The 25,711-nt window shown below is 45.5% G+C and overlaps 8 protein-coding genes across 8 annotated transcripts; 6 read left to right on the forward strand and 2 right to left on the reverse strand.

Annotated features, from left to right (window-relative positions):
* Positions 1–248: 248 nt before the first annotated feature.
* On the forward strand, positions 249–2,078 carry F4817DRAFT_348906 (uncharacterized protein). Its single transcript, XM_049304756.1, has 3 exons — positions 249–735; positions 900–1,560; positions 1,623–2,078. Exons 1-3 carry the CDS (start codon positions 673–675, stop codon positions 1,787–1,789), a joined length of 891 nt encoding a protein of 296 aa, XP_049155373.1. The 5' UTR covers positions 249–672; the 3' UTR covers positions 1,790–2,078.
* Positions 2,079–2,408: 330 nt separating this feature from the next.
* On the reverse strand, positions 2,409–3,363 carry F4817DRAFT_348909 (uncharacterized protein). The gene has a single exon (XM_049304757.1). The coding sequence runs from the start codon at positions 3,261–3,263 to the stop codon at positions 2,700–2,702; it is 564 nt and encodes a 187-aa protein (XP_049155374.1). The 5' UTR covers positions 3,264–3,363; the 3' UTR covers positions 2,409–2,699.
* A 3,462-nt stretch (positions 3,364–6,825) lies between these two features.
* Positions 6,826–8,610, forward strand: F4817DRAFT_246276 (GroES-like protein). Its single transcript, XM_049299103.1, has 5 exons — positions 6,826–7,165; positions 7,229–7,356; positions 7,457–7,616; positions 7,699–8,167; positions 8,238–8,610. Exons 1-5 carry the CDS (start codon positions 6,972–6,974, stop codon positions 8,439–8,441), a joined length of 1,155 nt encoding a protein of 384 aa, XP_049155375.1. The 5' UTR covers positions 6,826–6,971; the 3' UTR covers positions 8,442–8,610.
* A 2,014-nt stretch (positions 8,611–10,624) lies between these two features.
* On the forward strand, positions 10,625–13,128 carry F4817DRAFT_246382 (putative multicopper oxidase). The gene is made up of 4 exons (XM_049299104.1): positions 10,625–11,105; positions 11,169–12,169; positions 12,232–12,701; positions 12,779–13,128. Exons 1-4 carry the CDS (start codon positions 10,833–10,835, stop codon positions 12,925–12,927), a joined length of 1,893 nt encoding a protein of 630 aa, XP_049155376.1. The 5' UTR covers positions 10,625–10,832; the 3' UTR covers positions 12,928–13,128.
* A 1,836-nt stretch (positions 13,129–14,964) lies between these two features.
* F4817DRAFT_348930 (uncharacterized protein) lies at positions 14,965–16,186 on the reverse strand. The gene has a single exon (XM_049304758.1). It carries the CDS (start codon positions 16,000–16,002, stop codon positions 15,460–15,462), a length of 543 nt encoding a protein of 180 aa, XP_049155377.1. The 5' UTR covers positions 16,003–16,186; the 3' UTR covers positions 14,965–15,459.
* A 150-nt stretch (positions 16,187–16,336) lies between these two features.
* F4817DRAFT_348931 (putative vanilly-alcohol oxidase) lies at positions 16,337–19,839 on the forward strand. The gene is made up of 8 exons (XM_049304759.1): positions 16,337–17,301; positions 17,372–17,382; positions 17,431–17,586; positions 17,642–18,026; positions 18,086–18,170; positions 18,232–18,270; positions 18,327–19,540; positions 19,596–19,839. Exons 1-7 carry the CDS (start codon positions 17,036–17,038, stop codon positions 19,191–19,193), a joined length of 1,809 nt encoding a protein of 602 aa, XP_049155378.1. The 5' UTR covers positions 16,337–17,035; the 3' UTR covers positions 19,194–19,540; positions 19,596–19,839.
* Positions 19,840–22,504, forward strand: F4817DRAFT_348943 (cytochrome P450 monooxygenase). The gene is made up of 6 exons (XM_049304760.1): positions 19,840–20,056; positions 20,105–20,354; positions 20,406–21,015; positions 21,072–21,205; positions 21,265–21,552; positions 21,614–22,504. Exons 1-6 carry the CDS (start codon positions 19,976–19,978, stop codon positions 21,784–21,786), a joined length of 1,536 nt encoding a protein of 511 aa, XP_049155379.1. The 5' UTR covers positions 19,840–19,975; the 3' UTR covers positions 21,787–22,504.
* A 1,519-nt stretch (positions 22,505–24,023) lies between these two features.
* On the forward strand, positions 24,024–25,476 carry F4817DRAFT_361309 (uncharacterized protein; the record flags this gene model as incomplete). The annotated part of the gene is made up of 4 exons (XM_049306391.1): positions 24,024–24,215; positions 24,296–24,403; positions 24,465–24,841; positions 24,900–25,476. The coding sequence occupies 4 exons, from the start codon at positions 24,024–24,026 to the stop codon at positions 25,474–25,476; spliced, it is 1,254 nt and encodes a 417-aa protein (XP_049155380.1).
* Positions 25,477–25,711: the final 235 nt, after the last annotated feature.

Here is a 25,711-nt window from a genome sequence, read left to right on the forward strand (position 1 = left end):
ACCTTGTACCTAAGCCGCAAGCAGTTGCTACTTTGACCTCTTACAAGACGACAATAACGAAATATGAAACCACATATTGTGAAAATATGGTATGCGCGCTATTAAAAGGTGTCCTTTGATATAACTGCCAATAATATGTAAAGTTGGAAGGTACAGGAAACCGTACTTGTTGACAAAAGGTGGTGTTGTACCCTTAAGTTTTATTCTGAAAAATTTTCTTTTTTTTTTCTCCATGGTCTCTTTTTTTTTTTTTTTTTTTCAATTCCCTTTTTCTTTCTTTTCCTTTTTCTCCCTCCTATAATCCCCCTATTGTCTATACACTTTTATCTCGCCAACCACATTATCGACTTTATTTACTTAGTTCCATCTATCTTGCTAAATTAAGAGTCGATTGCATATTCTTAATATTGCTTTAAATAGTTCTTGAACTGGTCACGTGTAGCCCAAGCCGAGCACATCTATAATATTCATGTCACGCCTGCTCTTGCTCTGTGAAGTCGGCGACTTCCGTTATTCTTGATCCGGGCTACTTGCGTGCCTTCTCAGTCATAATCCAACCATCGGTACTGCCAAGTCAGGTTAATATACAACCTGTTCTCCTCTTGCCGCCACTGCCCTTCTTCTCATAACGGTACTCACGATATAACATATTATCCTCTTCCTTATTCCGTAATGTCTCGGCAGCGCCCATCTTTCGTCCAGCGCTTCGTGCCTGACATCGCCCGAATCTTTGAGGTAAGTTGGTGCTTTTAATATTTCCTGCAGTCCTTTATCACCAACCCAATAATCTAACGGTAACATAATCTTTGTTGAAAGGTTGACCTTGACTGACATCATCAACTTTTCCTTCTTGTACCCTATGAATAAGCAGCCTTATATCCATTGACACTCGGCTATAGTTCCCTAACGGCGCCATGTCTGCTGCCAATGGATCCCTGGATCCTCGCTCTCTCAACTACGAGAGTAGCAATCTGAACGAGATAACACGCCGCCAGATGAACGAGGACATCAGTGCATACCGCTACGACTTGGACTTCTGCCGAAATCAGCTCGCTTCTGCCGATCTCACCCCCCAGGAGGTAAGAACCCTACAGATACGCGTTCTAGACTGCGGCCACAACATCCGTAGTTGCCAGCACAGGATTCAACAGCTAGACGCCCAAGCACGCAACTCGGCCGCCGCTGCTGCCTCGGCTACCCCTACCTATAAGTCCCAGCAGTATCGCAATGCTACGGCCACTCCTGCCTCAACCGCTGGAGTTAAGAGACAGCGTACTACGAAGCCGTTAGACAGTGATGACGATGAGAACGTCGAGGCCCAACCGATTATGGACTTGAATGGCTCGGGCACTACTAACTTCCAGCGACTTGGCTTCTGGAAGTGCCGACTCTGCACATCAGCGAAATTTCTGGAAGCAGGTGCCAATCGAGTGCCTAGTGCGCCTTGCAAGTGGCCACTTAAGGATGTTTCTAAGATGATCAACCACTTCCTTGACATGCATACCGAGCACACTCCCGGCGAGCGTTGTGAAGAGCTTGGTACCGCCCTTGCATTCAATCGTAAGTAATTCATGTGATTTACTTTACTTTATTTCACACATATGCTAATATTTGGGTAAAAGGGGGTCCCTTTGAGTACTGGCTAGTCCGTACACGAGCGCAGGACTTAGAAGACCATAGTGTTATTGATGAGTTCATCAACACTCTGCAGTCCGGATCCATGCCCGACGCTCTCCGTGGTCTCAGTAGAGCTGCAAGCGCATTCCCCAATACCACTCCTGGACGATGATCTTCCAATGGTGTGAGTGCCCAACAACTGGCAGTATGCAATAAGAGTCATCTCCAGTTTAGATCCAAAGGCTAAATCGTTGTTTGTGGCACGATACATAGAGAGCCTCGTATTCTGCGATGAATTCCAATCACTCTGGCATGGCGTTCGGTGTTTTTACAGATAGATACTACTTAGACTTCCTAGGAAGCTAGCTTGACAGACCCAAAGTCAAGATGATGCCTTAGTCATGAAAATGAACCAAACCCACGTTGATTTTAAAGCAATGATATATGACAAGTTTTATGCATCTGGTAAATTTGTTTAATTTTTCCTATCATCTTACGTTGGCCTAAACTAACTTATTTTGCTGATGCTGTGATATATAATCGTAGTATCTCTACCTAATCATGACATTCCTTCCCACTATACAATTGTCAAAAATTACACTAAATTCATGGCAATAATTAGGCCTATTATATTCAATGCAATATAAGAACTTAATTAAGTACTGTGCTCATATATTTCCATAGGCTAGCATGTTAATCCAAATACAACACAGGTCTTGACTAGAACAAAAGGAGTCTTTGATATAATAATATACTGGTTTTGTCGAAATTATGTTGATAAGTAGCCCCCTCTTACATTATGAGACAATGACTCCCTAGAAAGCCAAGGCCATGGCAGCTTAACACGATACTTCCAATTGTGTCTTGTATACTAAGCAGGCAAATTCTTGCTATTGTAGAAGAATGCACTACTCTTATAACTGTTCGTAAGCATATTTATTCATCGTGATTCAAAGCCGTGCTTTCTGTTCTGATACAAAGATCCCTCAACGTACAATCATCGCATCACTTCTATATCTATACTCAACGATAGATAGGAAGTTCAACCCATAGTATTAACCCCATGTGCATTCATAATCACTTCAAGTAGGCACCTCCACAAACTCCCACGCCGTGCCGTCACCCTTAGTCTCCACCAGCCTATATGTGCCCTTCTCAACTGCCATTTTTCGCATTGAGTTGCCATGAACTGTTAACAATAGTTGGCCCCCATCCGGATGTGCTCTCGTGTTAAAGAATTCCCACGCCCAGTGGTGATACTCCCGGGCGACAAACTGACCCCAGTTGTTATGGCCTATGTGCACGTTATTACTGGGGTTGCGAAATCCCAGGTACCCATCCGTTTCTATGCATAGCCAGTGATATCCCCCTTGTTCGCCCATGTCTTTTTCTAGCTTGAGCTCCCCGTTGACGAGCGTAATCTGTCGCTCGGTCTTCGGGTCTCGAATTTTGTATGTGTGACCGGGCCATGGCCCTGTTGGACCTGGATTGGGCAAGTATGGGCTGCATCCACAATAGAAATCGGCCTCTGTAGCGCTTTTTTCCATCATTGCATTTCGAAAATGGTTAATATCAGGCGGAAAATCGCCCGCAAGCCAACCCACGGCCATTTGGAAGATGAAGCGGGGGATGCTAAATATGACCATTGTAGGTTGATTAAGGTTTATGCGAAAAAGAAATAGCTGGGAAATTCCTCGTCTTGTTCTTTGCTCTATGCTACAAGGAAGTTGGGCAACTTAAAACAAGTGAAAGCCTGTAGATTTTACCGTATGGGGTGTTGGGTCACAATGAGTGTGCATGGACCACCTGCTCTGTTTGTCTACTTCTACAACGGCTGCTTGCAGAGGCGGGTAAACAGATCTAGTTTTCAGGCCATTAACTTTTCAAAAAGATTCATGTATCATATATTTACTCATAGGTCGAATGCGTAGATGATTTCTTTTAGATGATATGTCTGCCGTCTCCGCGTATGTTCCTAGTTTAAAGGGCGAAGAGATAGGAATCAACTAGAATGTAATTACCAGCCTACTTCATGTAGGCCTACTAGCCCAAGGAATTAGCAAGTTCATCGAAGAGACTCTGTATGATTCCCCATATAAACGGTAAACTTAAGTAATTCTTTTAAGTTAACTTCTGTTAAACCAAACGTGCTTTGAGCGTTTTCACCATCAGTATGGAATCTACTTGATACCTAAGGTAATGTCGACATGGATCATGGATAATCTATAATTAGCTAGGGGAAACACTTTAGAAGTTAGGTACTCACTAAGGATGGAGGATATATTTGACATTAATTAGCTGCTATTGTTTCGGTTTTACATTCGAGTAAGGTCGTCTAAAATGATAAGAGGAAGGGGCTAGAAACCAAGTTAGGTTTTATTACATGATGAATTAGGAAGCTACTTAGGTATTATTGAAGATTCAACAACTAGTATAAATGCAAGTTTTCTATCTCGGAAGTTTAAGTGTTCTAGCAAGTAAGAGAGCTCGGAAAATACATGTTTGCTGTTGGTCGATATATTAGAAAACACCGCCTAGCGTTTGTTTTGTCTTGTTTGTATCGGCTTATAAAGTATAGTATTATTAAACAAGCAAGGGAGCCTGGAGCTAATTACCTACTTATACGAGAACAATGTGGAAGAAAAGAACGGAGCAACTACGTATTCACTGTTAGAATTGATTCTAACAATACTATTCGTCTAACCAGTGCTTTGAGATGGCTCCGTTTCCGCAGCGTAGCTACAGCTTACTAGGTACGTCAAAGGATATATAGAGAATATACGTATATTAAATGTATGTACACGATAATTCAGAATCGGTCATTAGATGCGCGGCTCTCTGCAGTTTGCTGGTGGAATTACTTCCTTACAGGTACATATGCCAGTACCAAAACGGATATGATTTACTTCCATTCAGGCTCAACCAAAAGTTCCATGGAAACGCACCTAAGAACTAGTATGAACAAGATAGCAGTACCCGTTGCTGTTGTCGGTAGCCGCAGATGATCGTCACATCGGTAGATTAAGATTCTGCAAGATTGCTGGCTGCATAAGGGAGCCTAGCGTTGAATATCATAGCTCATGTAGATCCATTACAACTTGTCCCGGAGAGTATCGTCCGTAATATATTGACTAAAGCTTCCAATTCTTTTAATTTTACATATCTAGCATCCGAGGTAAATGTGTATAAAGACATTTGTATTCAACGAAGTGCCCACGGCATCAGTGGCACCTGTAAATTTCAAGTGGCACAGTGACACAACCGGCAAAGATAGCTCGATGCAACACAATGCATGATGCCGAAAGCATGACGTATACAAATCTGCATGGAAGGGCTGCTTCGTTTGGCTATCGCGAGGGGCCCTGGCACCTCAAGATACTTTTGATATGTGAATTGCTTCAAAAAATTAGCTCTCGTCGGAATGATTATATCACTGTTAAAGCAGTATATGGGCGGTTAGTTCCATAGGGTATAATTGATACTATTTTATTGTAAAGTAAATGCATAGGTAATTACGAGTACTGAGATACTGTGGAATTCGGGATCATAAGGAGTCGTGGGGGTCATATTGATTCTCTCACGATTTTCATGCATTACCTATAGCTTGACCGGTGACTAACGTGCGTACCAACCAGATTACGAAGTTCTAGAGCTTAACATATCAACCAGTCCCCGTCATTTGCAACGTAGGTCTCTCAATGCATCATTCGGTTTTACAATTAGATCGCTATGGCCTATAGTAGAAAGGTCATGTAAGCCATGGTCCTTATGCTGGTGTATCTCTCGCGCTTCGTGTTCTTGCTTCTTTTCTGGTTCTGGAGAAGACCCCAGAAAGGGAGACCCGCAGGTACCCTGATCGGCACGACGTAGGCAGAACGCCGTCGATGTCGAACGGCGTGGGTAGGGCGGCCTCGATCGACAGGTACAGCACTGAAAGCTTATCGACCAGACGTTACCTTTAGCTTCGAAGAAAGCTGGAACCTTGTCGTGGTCATAGTCATCAAGAATTAGCTATAAAAACATCTTGCCTTCCGAGATGGTTTGAATTCGAAACAAGACTGCATCTCTTAATGGCCTGAACAAATGCTAGTGAGCTATTGCCGGTCTGACAAACGAATATGTTTTAGGACTGGATTCATACTTGGTAGACGACATATCCCGCGCTAGCCGTAGTATACCACCTAGAGATGTGAGGCATCACAGCGAAGAGCGATCTCACCAAACGTTGTGCGGGTCCTCCCGTCAACCACGCTACCTAACCACCACGCTGGGAGTGGAGCATCTTTGAACGAACCGAATTTAGTCTGTCATCCATCTTTGCGGGATAGGAAAGCCGAGCATGGCGAGGGGGAGTACGGCGCAGTGAGGGGGGGCAGCTAGCACTAGGTAGTCTGATCCCCGGAAAGACTTTCGGGAAATTGTTCTCGCCCGAAACTCAAACAGGTTTGATAGAGTATACGATTTAGGACGTCGAGGGATAAAAAACCGCGTGTCTCCATTCGCGCGTCTACATCTTGTGATGGGCCGGTGAAATAGAGTGATTATTCAACTAGTCCGCCCCATCTGCAATATCGCAGACCGAATTTCGGCAGTATAGCGTTACATGAACACTCAGCGATTGCAGCAGCGAGTAGTAGTAATAAGGGAACCATAGAGTCGGCCAAGAGAATCACACTTACGTATTTACATATAATCACCCTGGTTCGGGGGCTGGCATTTCCTACTGCCTTCATATACCCCGTAATACCCAAGAGGTTGAAAGCCTAAAAAAGGAACCGTTCAGACATAATACCAATGGGAGTGTCGCAGTGGCAGATAGGGTAGGAACCATGCAATGCCATGGTAGTATTGTTTTCTTGCTCTCCCCGTGCCAAAGGGAGCACAAAATGCAGCTATGGGGACAAGCCTGATGGTTGGAATATGCGGGTCTTTGGGGAAGGCGAACCGCGAGCTTCTCTTGAGGTCGTTTTGGATGGTCTGGACTGTCGGTATGCGGAGACAGTCCAAGAACTAGGGCAGGGGATGAATTGGCAAATCTCCAATAGGATTGGTTTCCCCACATTGGTTTCTGTCACGCTTACGCCGGTGGTAGGTCCGGGGCATGCTCGTGGACCATGTCGCCGCCGGAAGTCCCAATTGGGCTAACCGGCCTTCTTTGATTAAACCCGTTGAGAAATGTGCGGATCGCGGTAGCCACGGAAATTTATAAAAAGAAACTTGGTTCTTCGAGTCGACGAGCTTGTTCCTATTATACTCTAATTGAAGGCTGCGAAATCCCTCATTATAACCCATCGATTAAATTTTGACTCAGTCGTGGAACGAAACAGTATATCGAAGCATACTACCTATTAAACATGCCGGGAATAGACTTGAATGGCAACCATTCAAATGGCCACACGAATGGCCATACTAACGGAATTGCAAAGAGTTTCAAGAACCCGTCACTGCAAGTTACCGAGGATCATCAGCTGAAGTTGGTGGATGCTCCTATCGAGGAACCTGGTGTCGGAGAGGTAACTTTGCAGATCAAATGTTCAGGTATCTGCGGGTAAGTTTCATTCGTGCATCTTTAGTATCTCGCATGGCAAACTGCTAACTTCTAGTTATATAGATCAGATATGCACCTTTGGAAATCAGGGCGCATTGGATCTCTTGAGGTTAAGGGTGACTGCATCTTAGGACATGAAGCTGCTGGTATTGTGCTTAAGTGCGGAGAGGGAGTGACCAATCTCAAACCAGGTGAATCTACTTTTGATCCCGTACCTGTGCGAAGTTGTGTCTTGCACTTGGCAAGATCCTTATATGTTGTGCTAACTGGAGATCTTGTTGGTTTGTTAAGGGGATAGAGTGGGAGTTGAGCCCCAAGAACCCTGCGAAAAATGCTTTCTGTGTATGGAAGGCCGGTACAACCTTTGCGAGGACGTCAAATTTTCCGGAATATGGCCCTACAATGGAACTATCCAGAGATTCAAGGTTCACCCGGCAAAGTGGCTGTACAAGTATGTTTGATCAAGATCTGCTGGTCCATTTGTCTGGGTCACAAGACTAGTCGCAACTGAGACAGAGCTGACAAGTCCCCAGGATCCCAGATAATCTAAGTTATTCCGAAGGTGCACTGCTTGAACCACTAAGTGTAATACTCCACGGCATCAACGGAGCTAATGTGAAGCTGGGTCGCCCGACATTGGTTTGCGGCGCAGGTCCAATTGGGCTCGTTGCTTTAGCTGCCGCGAGGGCATCTGGTGCTCACCCACTAGTCATTACAGATATTGACCCAAAGCGTCTTGAGTTCGCTAGGGAGATCGTCCCACGCTGCCAAACATACCAAATCAATTCAAAGCTGAGTGCCGAAGAAAACGCTAGAGAGATCCGAAAGCTATACGGCGAGGATGAGTATTCGGCCCCGGCATCAGTAATGGAGTGTACTGGTGTCGAGAGCAGCGTCTGCACAGCTGCCTTCTCTGTTCGCAGAGGAGGAACACTGATGGTGATTGGGGTAGGAAAGCCGGTCATGAATAATATCCCTTTTATGCATTTATCCCTTGCCGAGGTCAGTTCCAGTTAACATGGTCGTACACCATTTTGGGGAATCAACAGCTAACGTGATACTGTTAATATAGATTGATCTCAAGTTTATCAACCGATATCGGGACACCTGGCCGGCCGCTATACAATGTATGAGCGGCGGCATACTTGATCTCAATAAATTGGTCACACATAAGTTCCCGCTCGAGAAGGCCCTCGACGCGTTTGAACTAAACGCTACTACTGGTAACGGCAGCATTAAGGTCCATATTGTCGATGATTTTGAAGCGTCATTATAAGCGGGAAAAGCAAGCCGAATATGACATTTCCTGTATATAAGTTCATCTAGTTGTTATAAAATACTTGCAACAGTAACATATATTAGATGTCCTATCGTTAATAATGACTCGATCTCCATGCGCTATAGCCTAAGGGTCGAGAAACTTAGTATGGAAACTTAGTATGGCTATGCAGAAGCAGAGGTTGATGAGTGCTAAGTTCCGAGCCGAGACGCAAACTACATGTATTCGCCGATAGGAATTCAAGGGACGCTGCATAATCGGACATATCTCCGTACCGAGGCGAAACAATATCTGGAACAGCCACACTCGTATCCGTCGTGTGAGTGTTTGTGTAATGTTGGGTCAGGTTGAACAAGTCCGGGAAATTTGGTCACAAGCCGCTTTCCAGTCTCAGATTTCGGGATATTCATTGTCGTCAATATGTGACATATCGCCTCACGTCAGACAACTTTTGTTCTTCAAAACAAGGCAATGCAGCCTCACTACTTCCTTTCTTTCTCGTCCGTTGGCTGATCCTGAGCGGCGGATCGGGGCCGCGAGATTGCGTGGCGGCATTTGAGAGGGGCCGCTGTCCGAAGGTTATCAGCTGCTTTCGCGAAGCTTCTCCAACCATGACGGTGAGCTCTAGTCGACTAGGTGCACTGAATTATAACCCCGTGAATAAATAGTTCCTTCAAGGAAAGACACGCTTGTTAAACCATGAGCCTAGAATAGCTAGAAGAGCTAGATAGTGGTTCTCGATACTTGCCATTGACTCTGATTTATAACATGATGATCTTACCATGTTCCCGAAGTAGAGTTTTGAATAACGCGCTATTGATGCAAGCAGGTTTTGCGTAGGAGGTAGGGAACTTACATTGATGTTAGTAGCATGAAGCGTGGATGTATGGATGTATGGATGATGTATGTATGTATGGATGATGTATGTATGGATGTATGGATGTGGGTAGGTTGTTGCGTTTTGGATGCGGCTGATTTTAGGGGACCAGTGGCTTTGAGCGTGGCGGCGCTTACCACATTTTACGGTTTAATACATTAGGTACAAGGTACCGAGGTATGTATGTACTAGGTATTTATTATACTGTACCTGCATAAGGCATAAGAAACCGGGATGTAATACATGTATGTACGAAGTACAAGGCGACGATAATCCTATTGGACTATTGGATTACTTGCATCTAATATAGCCTAATGCACTATACGAAAACCCTTACATCCCATCCCATCCCCATCCCAATCAATACAGCCCCAACCTGAAAAAGGCAAGTCCGTTAAGCAGTTCCCACCATGTACTTCGTACAGTACCTACATTAGGTAGAAAGGAAGCACTGGAGATCACCGTAGAGGATCATCATACCGCAAACCGCAAACTTTAAACGTTGGCTCGTGTATTTGGACCTCACCTTTACTCATCATACCGACATTAGACTTTGACCTTCCTCAACCTCCTCTCAACCTCCTCTCCGCCTATCTTCTATCTTGCCTATCTTGCCTATCCCTCCCCCCATTTTTATTTTATCTATCTTACCCATTTTACTCCCGTTGCCACACTAAGCTGGTCTCTAGCGGGGTTTGGTCCCCCTAAAAAGGGGAAATTATAGACATATTCTCATCTAATTGCCGACACGGGCATGAGAAGCTCTTGATTTTCAGATAGGGTGCTTGGCATCTCTTCCGACTGTTACCCATCCATACTATCCATATCATCCCGTACTGCTAATGTTTGTCGGCTTCGCCGTTTGGTATCGCGATCTGTAGTGCCGACATCCCCGTCTCACGCGAGGGTGCATTCTTTAAACATGAGACAGAAAAGAGATACCTCGAAATGTAGGGATTGATACACCAGATTGTCTACGAGTTTGCAGCATGCATACGCGATAATGCCCCACGGCTGGAACCGCCGTACTATCTTACTCGATTCCCAGTCTGAATTTCGGCCTCTCTGAATCTTCAATGAGTGGTGAAATTTCATCGTGACGAGTTCGAATTAGCTCTCAGTTGCGTGACTGTTATCTGAACCTACCTGTTACCCGTCGCGCGGATAGCCTCAATTTTAGGTCTTATTCAGCTCCCTAGTGGGCTAGCTCATAGATCTCCTCCCACATATCGAGCATGTCCATGTGGTGACCCCCTGGCTTGAGTTACACGCCGTCTAACTAAAGGGCCATAATCATGCATGGGTCATGAGGACGTACCGTAGTAATAAGGATGGGGATCATTCCTTCGCTATTGATATTTGCGAGATTGATCTCGGGTCCACCCCTAACCGGTTCGGGTTCACATACCCTGACGTGCGAAGTTGTATAAAATATTCTCAGACCTGCCAAATGTCGTATTGTTAAGTTTGCAAGCCTGCCTTCGTTGCAAACTCAAGTTCGTTGCTTCAAGATGCGGTGGCATTTGAGCCTATTGCCCTCAGTATTACTGCAAGTAGGACTGCTACAAAGAGGTGCAGTCGCTACGACAGCATCCATTCACGACTCGTCATGGAAACCCGAATATGTGCTTCATGTAACCTTCGAGGAGATTACTATGAACTGCGAGCAGCGCGAGTCGGTGATATTCAATGGCACAATGCCCGGGCCTCCGTTATACTTGAAGGAGGGGAAAACAACTTGGGTCAGAGTATACAACGATATGTCTGATCTCAATTTTACGGTGGTATGTGAGAGCTAAACGGCCAAGACACTGGTGTACGTCCTTATCTGACTCATGAATTCCTAGCACTGGCATGGACTCACCATGCGAACAGCGCCTTTCTCGGATGGGACGCCTATAGTGTCCCAGTGGCCAATAGCTCCGGGCAGGTTCTTTGACTATGAAATACACCCTGAGGTGGGCGATGCCGGTACCTATTTCTACCATTCTCATATGGGATTTCAAGCCGTCACAGCCCATGGGCTATTGGTAGTAGAGGATCGAGACGAGCCGCCTTACCAGTACGACGAAGATATTGCCGTTGTATTTGCGGACTGGTATACGAAAACGGATGAGGAGGTAGAAACGGGTCTCACGTCTAAGCCCTTTAAGTGGTCGGGCGAACCCAATGCCTTGATCTTCAACGACCGTACTGGAAACAAGTCGTTCGAGGAAGCACCCGACGACTCTTGCAAACCATACATTGTCGACGTGGAACCCTCAACAACATACCGAATTCGATTTGTTGGTGGGACTGCTATATCATTTGTACATTTTGGCATCGAAGGCCACCCTGATCTAACCGTAATCGCCGCCGATGGGCTTTACTCGGAACCCGCTATTACAGATCATATCCAGATTGGAAGTGGTCAACGATTCGATATTTTGCTTACTACAAAGAGTGAAGATGAACTTGATGCGGACAGGAAAAATGGACAGTATTGGTTTCGATTCGAAAGCCGTGGCCGCCCAGAAGATATGGGGGGATACGCGCTATTACAATACAACACCGATAGATCAACAACGAAGGCAAGGAGAAATGCGGTACGAGAACATCTGTCACCCAATCCACGAGACGGAAAACATAAGCGTAAATTACCGAAATTCCCTGATAAGCCGCCTGTTACTCTACCTCCAGATGGCAGTTCAATTACCCAGTGGCTAGAGTACACTCTTTCGCCCTTGAATGTCAGCAGACCATTCCCTACGCTCGAGGAAGTAACCCGGACTCTGCACATCACGGTGAGCCAGGATATTATAAACGGCACATACGACGGGGGCACAGTAAGTGGCTCAATGGTGTGGGTGTAAGTATTAACTCAGCCCATTTATGACTAGCATAACAATAGATTGTTAACTGATAATGTAGGCAAAACAACCTGACATGGACGGAAGTGGAAGCGCAGAAATTACATTATATACCGTACCTGATTCAAGCCTACATCGAAGGAAAGACGCCAGACTACAAAACAGCATTAGCCAATAACGGATGGGACCCTAAAACGAGAGCATTCCCAGCCCTAGTTGGCGAGGTCCTAGATATCGTATGGCAAAGTAATTCGGGCCCTACAGGTGGCTTCGAGTATCATCCTATGCACGCACATGGCGAACATTATTGGGACCTTGGATCAGGTAATGGCATATACGATGCGGCGGCTAACGAGGAGCGCTTCAAGAATTATACACCTATGAAACGAGACACGACGATGCTACATCGATATGCATCTAAGGGCGCCGATAATACCACGTCCGGTTGGCGAGCATGGAGAATCCGAGTTACAAAGGACAACGTGGGTGCCTGGATGATGCATTGCCACATCCTGCAGCATATGATCATGGGTAAGCCTAGTTGATTGACACCCCCTTAACGCGGATTTATTGATTTTCTTATGCTTATGCTAACATTATCGTGCCAGGTATGCAAACCGCCTGGGTGTTTGGAGATGCACTGTCGATCCTTCGGGAGATCCCCCCACCGTACATAAGCGGCTACTTAGACTACGGCGGCAATGCGTACGGAAGCGAAACTGACGACCCGCTGGTCTTGGAGTATTATACAGACTAAATGACTGGTGGCGTAATAAAGAATTGAATTCTTATCTCCTAGGTACTTAACATAAAACATGTCATGTCATGATTAGCGATCAAAAAGGATATCTAGAAGGGCATTTATTGGTCTTACACGGGTCTTACACGGGAGTATTCTTTATCTTAATAACTGCATGTAACTATTATATTCGTCCTATCTTACATACCTACTATACTATGATACTATATACTTACCTTGCATTGATATCCACTTCTCTTTCCCCCGTGTAGTCAATTGACCTATAATAGCCGGCACTATCCTTGAACCTGTGCCGTCGCGTTGCACTTCAGCTGTTCAGAATGTGACCTAGCTCTCGGTCGGTTCCGAGCTTAGGTAACTGGTGGATTAATGCAAGATACGGGAAGTGACGTGGGCGCTTTTGATGGTTTTTACCATAGGGAAGTTCCTGCCGGTCTCCGACACGCATTGGCCACTGGCGGCAACAGCTGTGCGCTTTCTAATGAAATGGCAGGTATTCCGTACCTACATCTTGCAAATGGAAGTGACTACATGTAAGAAGGAACTACAGATCAATACTACAAAAGTAAATATTCAAGATTTGAGTTCAATGTTCAGTACTTCTCTAAAACATCATATCTTTCACTTAGTTAATACACTTAATACTATCCTAACCACAGCAACCTAACAACTACAAGCGCTGCCGTATGCAACTATATCACGGCCTACAATTACACAACAGCCTAAAGAGATTATATTTGACGTAGACCAGCAGGAGATCTACAACGTTGAAGACCGGTTCCACGACAGGGCAAGGAACTGCGACATGGCTAGCGAGCAGATGGAACGGATTGTGAAGCGCGTAAGCTACAAATATGCATATCCCCTCCTAGCGTGCCATTTAGGTAGTTGCTAACATTTGAAAAGGGGGAGAATATCGATACACATGGGAAAAAAAGTGCGACAGTATGACCGATGATTTAACAGCCAAACCTATAATATCACATCCATCCATGAACTAAATGATTCGTCGGCACCCATACTCAGTGTATCAAGCCAATATCAAAATAGGCAACTTCTACTACAACAGATGCTACTGATTGCACAACAGTCACATCATAACGACAAAAGTTTCGTCACCCATCTGCAACAAGTCAGTTGTCAACTTTTCAGTCAATCACCATCGCGATATAAAGGCGTGCCTCAACAACATAATCAATCACAACTACCCCTCTCATCAACAGCATCATCGAGTAGATGACTAAAATGCCGCTGAAGATGATAGACTCAAATTCTACTACAGCAAGAGTTGGAAACATACACCTCTGCCTGACCACACTTTCCCACAGGACCCCCAACACCTTCCTAGGGACTCCCAATACCTTCCCCAAGGATCTCATCCCGACTGCTTTGTGCCTTGAGTCAGGAATGAGCAGGAATACCGACAACGTTTTTGAAGTAGCTGCGTTTTTGAAAGAACACTTATCCCTCCCAGCGGTACGGAAGCTACCGCAGGACGATATACAACGGATTCTCTTACACGCGGAAAACCTTGGATTTGTATGGGGAAGTGATGCATCCAACCTGTCATCACATGTATATAAATACTAGATCCTACTAGATCCTCCCCCTAGTAACTTAGAGAATACAACATCAAATACAACACATTATTGTGATACAACCCAACTCTATCTAAAAACAGCAACTATCAAAAATATCAAACTCTTCGCAAAATATGAGACAGCCCTAAACCGGCATGGCAAATGGGCTAGAACAGCTAGGCTTCTACCATGTTGCCTGCGCTGTAACTGATGGTAGAAATAACGATGTTATGAAGAAACATGTGGTTCTTAGGAGCCATATCGACGGAAATCGATCGATCCAAGACACATGGCAAACCCGAGTATAAGGCATAGGAGTTGAACCTAGAGGGTGATACATGGCCAGCAATGCTAAACCCAATCGCACGTTACAGATATTATGAGATTAAAGCGAAGGTCCAGGTATCATGATATGAAATTTTAAATGAGGTACAATGTAAGACATAATCAATATCCTCCTTGGTAGAGATCCCAGACCGCTTGTATTAGGTGTGCTGCTACTGAGTACCTACCCGTACCAGCCTCGACACCTATTAAACTATATTTGAGCAACCTAGAACTATTGAACTTTGAGGTAGAGGTAGGGGCTGTTAGAGAATGTCTGCTAATCTGATCGCCGACTATAGTTGAGAAGTGCTTGGTTCTGCGGTCAGCGTGTTTCACTGTTGTGTAATAATCTTTTAGGCACGAAGCCTTGCTATCCTTTTTATCCTATTGAATTTGCGAGAGCATTCTCTTCTAGCTAAATCCGATAAAACAAAGTGTCTCAATCCTAGAATTTATGCTAATCGAGACCATAATATTCCGGACTTCATAATGACAGGACATGGCCCATCAAACCCTCCGTCGCATATCTGGACTATAGCACGGACAAATCGATCCCCAATCCTAGTAGACATAGTCTAATACATCCAACATTGTCAACATACTGTCTATTATGACTTCCTTATCAAAAAGGATACGTCTCCTTCACGATATCTTCCACCTCTTTACCAAAGTCAAAGGGTTGACCTCCAACCATTAGTCGAGCCTTGATGTCGGTGCGATTCTCGAGGATTATCTTCCGAGCCATGAACCCTCTACCTAACACGTCGCCCATCTTATTAACAGCTTCAGCTTCCGGCAACTTGGGGAAATCGATAACGTTGCCATCTTTATCCTTTAGCGTCGACGTCTGCTCGTCCCACTCCCACTCCCATGGATAGGTGGGGTCATTCCACGCCCATGGGTTAGCGATGGCCTTGCACTTTCGAGTAGCGCCGGCTGGTAGGAAGGGGACGACGTATTCGACATAAGTCCTCTGAACGAAGTCGGAAACGAAGTAAAGACCGGCGGGGGTCTCGTCGAGGTTGGGTTTTATGAAAGTTGGCGTGGGGTCTTGAAGGTACTTGTACCGAGGATCGAGAAACAGACCCCGCAGCAGAGCGGCATGGTCAGCGGCAAGCTTGAAGGCTTCGGCTGGGGTTGGATGCTTGATTTCGTCTCCGGGCATTTTGATAAGATGGGACCTCTAAGCGCTATGTATTAAAAAGAGAAGACGGAGCTGAGGATAAAGAGGAAGCTGGCTATTTTGGGGACAACCTAAGTTGGATTCTTATTAGGTTAGGTACCTAAGTTTAGGTAAGTTTCAATAGCTACCTTAAGCTGTTAAAGCTGTTTCGGTGTGGATGTGGAACGATGGAACTGTGGGGTAACCTGCATATTTTGAGGAGAAAAGGCGGGTCGAGCTGTGGAAAGCTGACGTAGTTTGTTGCACAGTACGAAGTATAAATAAACAAACGCGTTTGAGAAAAAGGAGACAGGTAGCTCAATTCATGCATATGGCTGCCAATTGCATATCACGACCCCTTTTCTATCTTTTAGTAAGATGAAAGATCATCATCATCATCATCATCATTCATTCCGTGAACTAATGATAGTATGCATCGAGACTTTAGCTATCTACTACAGCAGCACGGTCGTATGCTAAGTGTTAGTTTCGCAAATCACTAACTGATTAAGCAAATGTTAGAAGCCGACGATACATTTGGAGAAGCATTCGAATACCGAATTTGAAGTCCGGAAATGTCGGTTTAGCTATGCTCTCCGAACTAAGAATTGCTATATTCCTACCTACTTGACATTTTAGAATCTCGAAAACCTCTACCATTAGGCCAATTAGGAGCTAAGATGATGCACAATCAGCTCAGCTGACCCCCAGTAGACTTAACAGCTGCATACATGTAGATAGATTAGAGGAGAGTGACCCGAAGACACATCTACTTAATAAAACTGGTCTAGATCTTCCGCCGTTCCTGGGACACGCGGGATTCTGGGGTTATAATCCTCCTTTTAACGCCGGCGATCGGCACAATGCAGGGTCGATATTCGGCAGATGAGTTGACGAGGTTAGCTACCTGCGGGGTAGACGATAGCCCTTGGCTGCACGATATATGAGTGGCAGATATAAATAAGATGATCTAAGAACGGAGTACCATATTTGGTTCCCTAATGCTTGGTCGATTCATCTGTTAGATCTTTACGCCATGTCCTTTTTAGATGAGGCTCAGTCAGACGTGCCGCTTCTTTCGGAGAAGCACTCCGGTATCCCGGAGTTCCTACTAGAGAAAGCCCGCGAGGCCAAAGCCGGCATCTTTGAAACAAGAACAAAACCCAAGGCCACGAAGGATAGGCGACCTGTTATCCCTCCTGGTGTTGAAGAGCAGGTGTTTGTTACTGCGCTTGGTGAACTTGGGAAGCAGCTGGGCCAGGATAATGTCGAACGTAATGACAAGCCGTTAAAAGATGGGTGGTAAGTCATCAATACCGCCGTATAGACTACCTGTCTGCTAGGAACATTTGTTCTAACATTGGTGTAATAGGTACATGGAACGTTAGTGAAGCGCAAATGACCAGAAACTGTCGTCTCTAACATACATAGATCCGAACACCCATGACCTAATGACAATCCTCGATGAAGAGGAACTGGTACCGTCAGCGATGGTCTATCCTGGAAGTACTGAAGAAGTCCAGCAAGTTGTTCTATGGGCGAACAAGTACCACATACCCATTTTCCCCATCTCAATGGGTCGAAATCGTAAGTCGGCGGGCAGAGGTAGAATATAATGGAGATTGATAACTAATGGCATCAGTGGGATATGGCGGTGCAGCTCCTCGAGTGCGTGGATCCGTCCTTGTTGATCTTGGCAGACGCATGAACAAAATACTTGACATTAGCCCGGAAGATTATACGTGTCTTCTTGAGCCGGGTGTCTCCTTCTACGCTCTTCATGAGGCGATCAAGACAAAGGGATACGATCATCTTTGGATTGATGTCCCAGATGTCGGCGGTGGTTCTGTCATAGGGAACACTGTAGATCGCGGCGTTGGATACACGCCTTACGGAGACCATTGGGCGTGCCATTCGGGTTTAGAGGTCGTACTTCCAACGGGAGAGGTCATCCGAACGGGTATGGGCGCTCTTCCGGGTAATAATACTTGGCAGATGTTTCCTTATGGGTTTGGCCCATATTCTGAGTTGGTCATCCCCATTGACATTGAGAATGGTAGCCGTCGGCTCACAAACTTGCTTCTAGTGGAATTTTCTCGCAGTCTAACTTTGGCATTGTGACCAAGATGGGAATGACGTTGATGCCGAACCCAGGCGGACATGAAGGCTTCGTAAGGCTTCAACCATGGCTGCGAATCTACAATTTTGAAGTACTAATACCGCATTTGGTAGATGTACACATTTCAAAAGGAAGAAGATCTTAATCAGCTAGTAGGTATCCTAATCAAGAAGACGCTATGCAGAGTGCTAAAAGCTAATACCTTCAGATCGAGATCATTCGTCCGCTCCGAATCAGCAATATCCTAGAGAATGTTGCACAACTGCGCCATGTCACGCAAACTATCGCAGTCCGCGGTAGACCGCGAACCGACTTTTATAAAGGTGAGGGTACGATTCCGGATAGTGTGGTCCACGAAGTTGCGGCCGCTCTACCCATTGGTGACCATACGTGGGCTTACTATGGCATGTCGTATGGTCCCCCACATATCCGCCAGTATAAGCTCTCTATTATCGACACCGAATTCAAGAAAGTCCCGGGTGCTCGCCGGATTGATCCGTCGACGCTGCCACCGGATGAGTATTTTTGGGCTAGGGACCGCATCGCCTCAGGTACTCCCGAACTTCATGAGTTACGTTGGGTCAATTGGATGCCCAACGGCGCCCATATCGCATTTTCGCCTGTCAGCCCAATCCGTGGCACCGACGCGACCAAGTTGTTCAAACTAGCTAAGAAAAGACATGACGAGTTCGGGGTTGACCTGTTCCCGGCGTTCTGCGTCGGCCTGCGCGAAATGCATCTCATCGTCGAGCTTGTATATGATCGCGCAGATCCTAAGCGCCGACAAGATGTGCTAGACTGCTTGCGACATCTAGTAGACGACGCGGCGGCATGTGGGTATGGAGAATATCGAACGCATCTGGTGCTCATGGATCAGGTCGCCGGGACATATAACTGGAACGACGGTGCACTAATGAAGTTCCACGAGAAGTTGAAGGATGCGCTGGATCCTAACGGCATCATGGCTCCCGGGCGCTGTGGTATCTGGCCAAAGAAGTATAGGAACCGAGGGTGGGAGATGACGAAAGCTAGCGGTGGGAATTCTCAAGGCCATGGCGTTGCGCTACCTTCATAGGGTGGTCAGCCTGCTCTGCCGTTATTAGATGAGAGTTCCAATTAAACGGCACATAAGAGAACTACAAGCCATCGAAATAAGCTACCTTCAGAACAGGCTCTCGACAGTTGTGGATCGAACAGGATATTGTCGAATCATGTTCACAAATATAATTTCGTAAACTCTCACTTGCTTCCATTTTATCAACATACCCCAAGGGTCTATGTTGCTTTCGAATGGCTTAGAAGCCAACAGCAATGATCATGAGATGCTATGAACCAAAGCAGTCATGTCCAGTCAGATGGATCCGATATATCAATATATCAGTTCCAACAACTCGGAATAACCGGTTAGGTCGACCTGTATAGGTAGGTAGTCTATAGAGCTTTTGGGGTTCTGGCTCTGACGATCTTTCCATTGTAGATAAAAAGCAAACAATAGTGTCCAAACCGAGGACACACTCATTGGTTCCCTGTCCAAATAGGTTGTTCTTGGTGTTACACGACATGTATTATAAAGTACGTCCCTTCCAATAAGGACCGGCCCCATGCAAACAACTATCGTCATGCACGACGACGTGTAAGGGGGTTAGTTAGGGCTTTACCTTACGGGTATTTCTTATACCTTTAAAGTCACGATCTCTACACTCTTTTATACTTAGTATTAGTATTGTAAGGCATTATGAGTTAACATGTACAATACAATCTGCCGGATGCTACTAAAATTGCGTCCCTCTGAATATATATTTCGTTGATCCCTCTAACGTTTGTCCCACTGGGTAACCCAGGCGCTGGGAGTTTCCTATGATGCTTGTCTGGATTTTTCTGATTGTAGCAGCCGCGGTCTCCTTCGTCTACCAAGCTTACAATGCGTTGAGCGAAAAGGTGAGATATTTGCATGGACGATTAGGGATTGATTCTAATATCGTGTAGGTGAAGTCATCTCTCGGGAAAGGGGACGCACTTAGTTGCGACTCAGTCACACTAGCAAATAGATGGCCCCTGGGTATCGACTTGTTAGTAAGGACGCTGATTGCGTCTGATGAACTCTGCGTGATGGAGTTCTTCCTAGACAATTTCCGTAAATTTGGGAATACCTTCCGACAGATTATCGGATGGAATGAGTCTCTCATGACCGTTGACTCGGCGGTCATCGAGGCTATACTTCTGTCTAATGCCAAAGGTAAACAATACCTATAGAACACCTAAGGGCTATGATGTTAACTATCTATAGATTGGGGTTTGGGTTTTCGACGCACCATATTCTCTCCGCTGCTTGGAGATGGTATCTTTGTTCAGGAAGGCGATGCATGGAAACGTTCGCGGGATATTTTACGCCCACATTTTTATCACCGGAACTATGAAAGTCTAGATATCCTCAGACCGCACATAGATAACTTATTACAAGTAATTACCAGCACGACGACAGATATCATCGACTTGGAGCCCCTATTCTTCCGCCTGGCGCTCGACGTAACTACCGAATTCCTCTTCGGAGAGTCTGTAAGAAGCCAGCGCTTAGACTCCAGCGTGGGAAGTCAAGAATTTGAAGAGGCATTCAATATGGCCCAGGCCATCTCAGCTAAGAGACTTCGGCTCCAGAAGCTGCATTGGATTGTTGGCGGCAAAGAACTTCAAAAGGCATGCAACGTCATTCATCGGTTCGTAGACCGCGTGATACACAAGGCTATCATAACTAGCGCCGACAAAGAGTATTCAGGAAGACCTCCTTTCCTAAGGAATATCGCTCAGTATTGCCCAGCGCGAGACACGCTAAGAGGCCATACTATCAGTATTCTTACAGCAGGAAGGGATACTACGGCTACTTTCCTATCGTGGACCTTGTAAGTCACGTCTATCTTAGCAAGTCTTGATATGTCGGATTCTCACATTAAGCTAGCTTTCATCTTGTGAGGCATCCATCGATTATGGCGAAACTCCAATTAGAGATTTCTCAAGTGGACGAGACTGTTACCCCCTTAACACGAGCAGATCTGCTTCGATTCACTTACCTTCAAAACATCATAAAAGAAGGTAAGTTGGGGTGTCAAGGAAGTCTGCATGTTCAATTTATCTAATATGATTATTCGAAGTATTAAGATTACACCCTCCACTACCCCTGATATCTCGCACTGCACTCCGGGACACGATACTCCCAGCTGGGGGAGGATCTGACGGAAAGTCGCCTATCCTCGTCCCAAAAGGGATGAGTGTACTATATAGCGCCTACTGTATCCATAGACGACCCGATCTCTACGGAATGGACGCCGAACTGTTCCGCCCTGAAAGATGGGAAGAGGAACCCCTCCGTTCTCGCGATACGATACATCGCGGATGGACGTTCCTACCTTTCGGCGGTGGTCCTAGGACTTGTCTAGGGAGTATGCTAGTAGTCTATGTGCTAGGGATTTTGAAACCTTGCATGCTGACTTGATCTGCTAGTGGATTTCTCCTTAACCGGGGGCGCGTATACTATAGTGCGCATCCTGCAGCGCTTCCCTTCCATCAGACTCCCGGCCGGTGAGCGGATACAAGTGTCGGGCAAGGAAAGACAGATGGCAACGATATCTCTGAAGCCAGCTGACGGATGTAAGGTGGACCTAGGCAATGGGTGAAGATTCCTTTGGAATATCGCGTTGTGTGTAATCCGTACATGGAATTGTTAGTGATGACACGTAGAATTACTACTCACGAAATCATGACGATCGAGTCTGCCCTCTCAAAATAATGACATAATGGTAGGCATTAAAGAAAGAACTGTTGGGTAGTGAATGACGTGACACTGATACAAACAGAGGAATGGAGTTAGCACATCCTATCTTGATTCTTTTCCATCCAATCGCATATAGAATTTCAAGCATATTTAACGCTAGTCGATAGATTTCATGGGAGTTAAAGGGGCTATTTAGGACGTAAGAAGAAACTTAGGTTTAAATACTTCGGGATGGCCGATTTTCTATTTTTCATATCCGCACCGGGTCATTTCCTCCCCGCTAGGAATTAGAAATCCACATAAACGAGAATATACCTAAAGATAAAAGCGTTTTCTTTGGATAAATTGTCGAGATGCCATCCTGGAACCTTTCGTACTAAAGGTCTAAAACCTCTTAGCTACCGAGATAGTTCTCTTAACTGCCGAGACAGGGTTTAGTGCTCTTGAGTCATAGAACACCGCTCGAGGGCAAAGCACATCTATTTATCTTGATCCACCGGAGAAAAATAGCCCATTGCGGATTTGATATCGGTGATATCGAAGAAATGCAACGGGGTTGGCATTTGTGCTGGTAATTCTACGCTTTTCTAGATTTGTTGGGGACGTTTTATTTTTCTATCCACACTAACAAATCGAAGGATGAGCTAAGTGACAGAAAAGCTAGCTCCTGTCAAGGCTAATTAATTGCCAATTATATAGTGCATAATACTGCATATCATTCTTAATACCGTAGGGCTGGGTTTGAAATGAGCTTGTTTGTTACGTTACTACATAGTTTATAATGATCACCTGGTATTCGTACGGAACATGCTTGAATGGGGTTGCCGAGACGAGCTGATGAAACCCTGGTCTATTGTATCTATGCTGAGAAGATCAAAGCGCGTCCCCCGGAACCATACATTCTCCTCAATCATATCGAACTTAAACCAGGTTATTGAGCTCATTATACTCCTTAACTACATGCATACCTAGATACGCAAGCGATATCCTAGTCTGTGGAGAATCAATCTGAGAGCCACAAGCTTGACATCAAACCCCTTGTCTAGTCGGTCCAAGGAAACGGTTCCTCAGAGCCCTTGACCCCTCTGCCCCTTACTGTCACACCCTCCACTTCCCCCGTTCTACACTAGAATCAAGAATCGTTCCCTGGTATCTTTGTCAAGGACTTATAACCCATGCGAAGCACGTTACTTCTCGCGTGACAACTTCTGTTTCGCAATACCTATGCAAACGCTCATTTCGAATACACCCCCGATGGGTGTTACATTTCTGGGGTGTTACATTGCTGAGAATATACTTATAATCTTGATTTGGTAGCGACGGAATCAATACATAGATGCGTAGGAAACATCTACATGCCTAAGATCTCGCTTGCCAAAGGGGCCCATCGAATAAAAAATTGGGGGTAGATTATTCTAAGATTATTTGTACTTGGACCTTCATCGAAAGCACCGTAGAGCTGTAAAACAGCCCATAAATATTAGCAAGTTTATCTAAGCGACTTGAGAACAGACTCTAGGATCAAGGTTCGAAACTACTATCAATGCAGCTAAACTGTGATGCGGATAGCTTCAACCATCATAGCTCAAGATCGGCCGGCATAGTCCTGTAAGAGGTAAGGCTCGTGCTCCTGTCGAACCAAAATTGCAGAACTGCCAGGGTTAACTGCCTGCCAAGCCTTGAGTTTAACCGTCTGTTGTGTAGCATCTCCTAGCGACAACCAACCTATCGGTTTCCGGCTACATGGATTCCCTATTTCGAACTTCGGGCTCTAAGCTCTATCATTCCATTGTTATATCCCCTCCAATCGCAGCCCTAGCGGCGCAAATCACTAGTTTCTAGCTTCGGGGATTAATTAACAAGGGCTAACCTGTGGGGAGATACTGATAGTAAAGCAAGGCGAACTTATTAGATGATGAATGACCACTCCGACTTCGAAAGAAAACTTGGATACTACATAGTTAGATGAACGACTTCTATCGTTTTCTCTTCTTACTTACCTTTCTCGCGGGTTGCGCTAGCGGATGTCGAACATGATGCTTTAAAGGTCGGCATCCTGTCATGGAAATCGCATTCGCCTAAATCTACCGAACGTTCTGGCAGGGCTCCGGACGAGCCCGAGGAGCACTCGGCGACGAGATGAGCTACTACGATGGCATGGACGCGGAGGAGTTCAGCCGTCTCCCGCACGACAACCGCATGGGCGATACGATAACGGCTGTAGTTTTGTGTATGTTCTTCGCGACGGTGGCTGTGTGTTTACGATTATACACGAGGCACTTCATCCTGAGGGGAGTTTGGTACGATGATTATATGGCACTGGCCGGAATGGTAAGCCATTTATTACGCCTGCGAATTGATATCAATATGCGGCGCCGAAGTAATGAACAATACCTAACTCGTTCTACTAGATCGGAATGCTCTCCAACGGCATAGTACAATGCGTACACACAGGATACGGACTCGGCGAGCATATCTACGACATACAGGACGAAAAAAAACTAGTTCAATTCTTTAAAGTAAGAATACCGACGCTCCAGCCGTAGCCCGACTGGTGAAGTTCTAATTTATCCGCTACAGTTATTCTACGTTATGACAATTACTTACAACACAACCTTGATGCTTGTGAAATTCAGTTTATTCCTCCAGTATTACCGGTTAATCCAGGAGGTACCTCATTACCGTATATTCTATCTGGCCACGATGGCTGTGGTTGGAGGTTGGCTTATTGCACAAGAGTTCGCTCTTATTTTTCCGTGTTCGCCCATAGAAGATTATTGGACATTCCGCCCCGATCGCAAGTGTTTGGATGGTAATCTTCTCGGGTGGATGAACGCTGTCGGCAATATCGTAACCGATTTAATCATCCTCGCACTCCCTATCCCAGTTGTGATCGCTTTGAACTTGAAGAAGGGGAGGAAATGGGCAGTTCTGGGCATTTTCGCTCTGGGGTTCTTGTGAGTATTTCAGATCTATCCCGGCCGCATCATTATCAGCTCTCCTAACTAGCAAAAGCACATGTATCGTATCGATATGCCGCATGGTATTCTTCGCCAAGTTAACCGATGATCTCTCATACGATCTCGTGCCAGTTGCGGCGTGGGGAGAGGCCGAGTCTGCCTCTGGACTCATCTGTTCGGCCCTCATCGCCTTAGGCCCACTGATCCGCCGATTTTCCCGTCACTTTACACTTGTTAAAAAGACAACAAATACACCACCAAAATATTCGCAGAAGTATTTCGGTCCCATGAACCCCTTTTCACGCCACATCTCGAATCGGGGCAAGAGCTTGTCAAGGACGAACGGTTCTAGGAGGCCTTTCGACGGTAGCGAGACGGAGCTCAATCACATAGACCCCGAACGATCACGGAAAACAGATGGGCAAGATGACGGAAGATCGATCCGAAGTACCAAATCAGAATCGTCAATGCCTAACCTTAAGCTAAACCTCGAGACTGGGATAAAAACGATCATAAGTACGGGGAATCGTGATAGCATTAATTCCCAGTCATTGTCCATGGCACCTAACGGTATTGTAGTAAAGCAAGTGTGGTCTGTCAGGAATAGAGAGCCCGATGAAGAGGACGGTTAAACTATGATGAATATAAAGATCAAAATACTACTGAAGCGCCTTCGCATGCCATCGTATCTTCTGACTCCGACTCGGTATTATATATCCTAATTTTCCAGGATACCCCGAGGCTCCTAAGCGCTCCTATCGCTTTACTATATTTTCGCTTTCTACGGCTGAGATCTACTAATCCCCTTCTATTATAGGTTTCATTAAACATGTACACAGTAAATCACAACAATGATCAATTACTCTT

This window comes from Daldinia loculata (genome assembly GCF_022478755.1).
Source record: "Daldinia loculata strain CBS 113971 unplaced genomic scaffold F4817scaffold_62, whole genome shotgun sequence".
NCBI classification, from domain to species: domain Eukaryota; kingdom Fungi; phylum Ascomycota; class Sordariomycetes; order Xylariales; family Hypoxylaceae; genus Daldinia; species Daldinia loculata.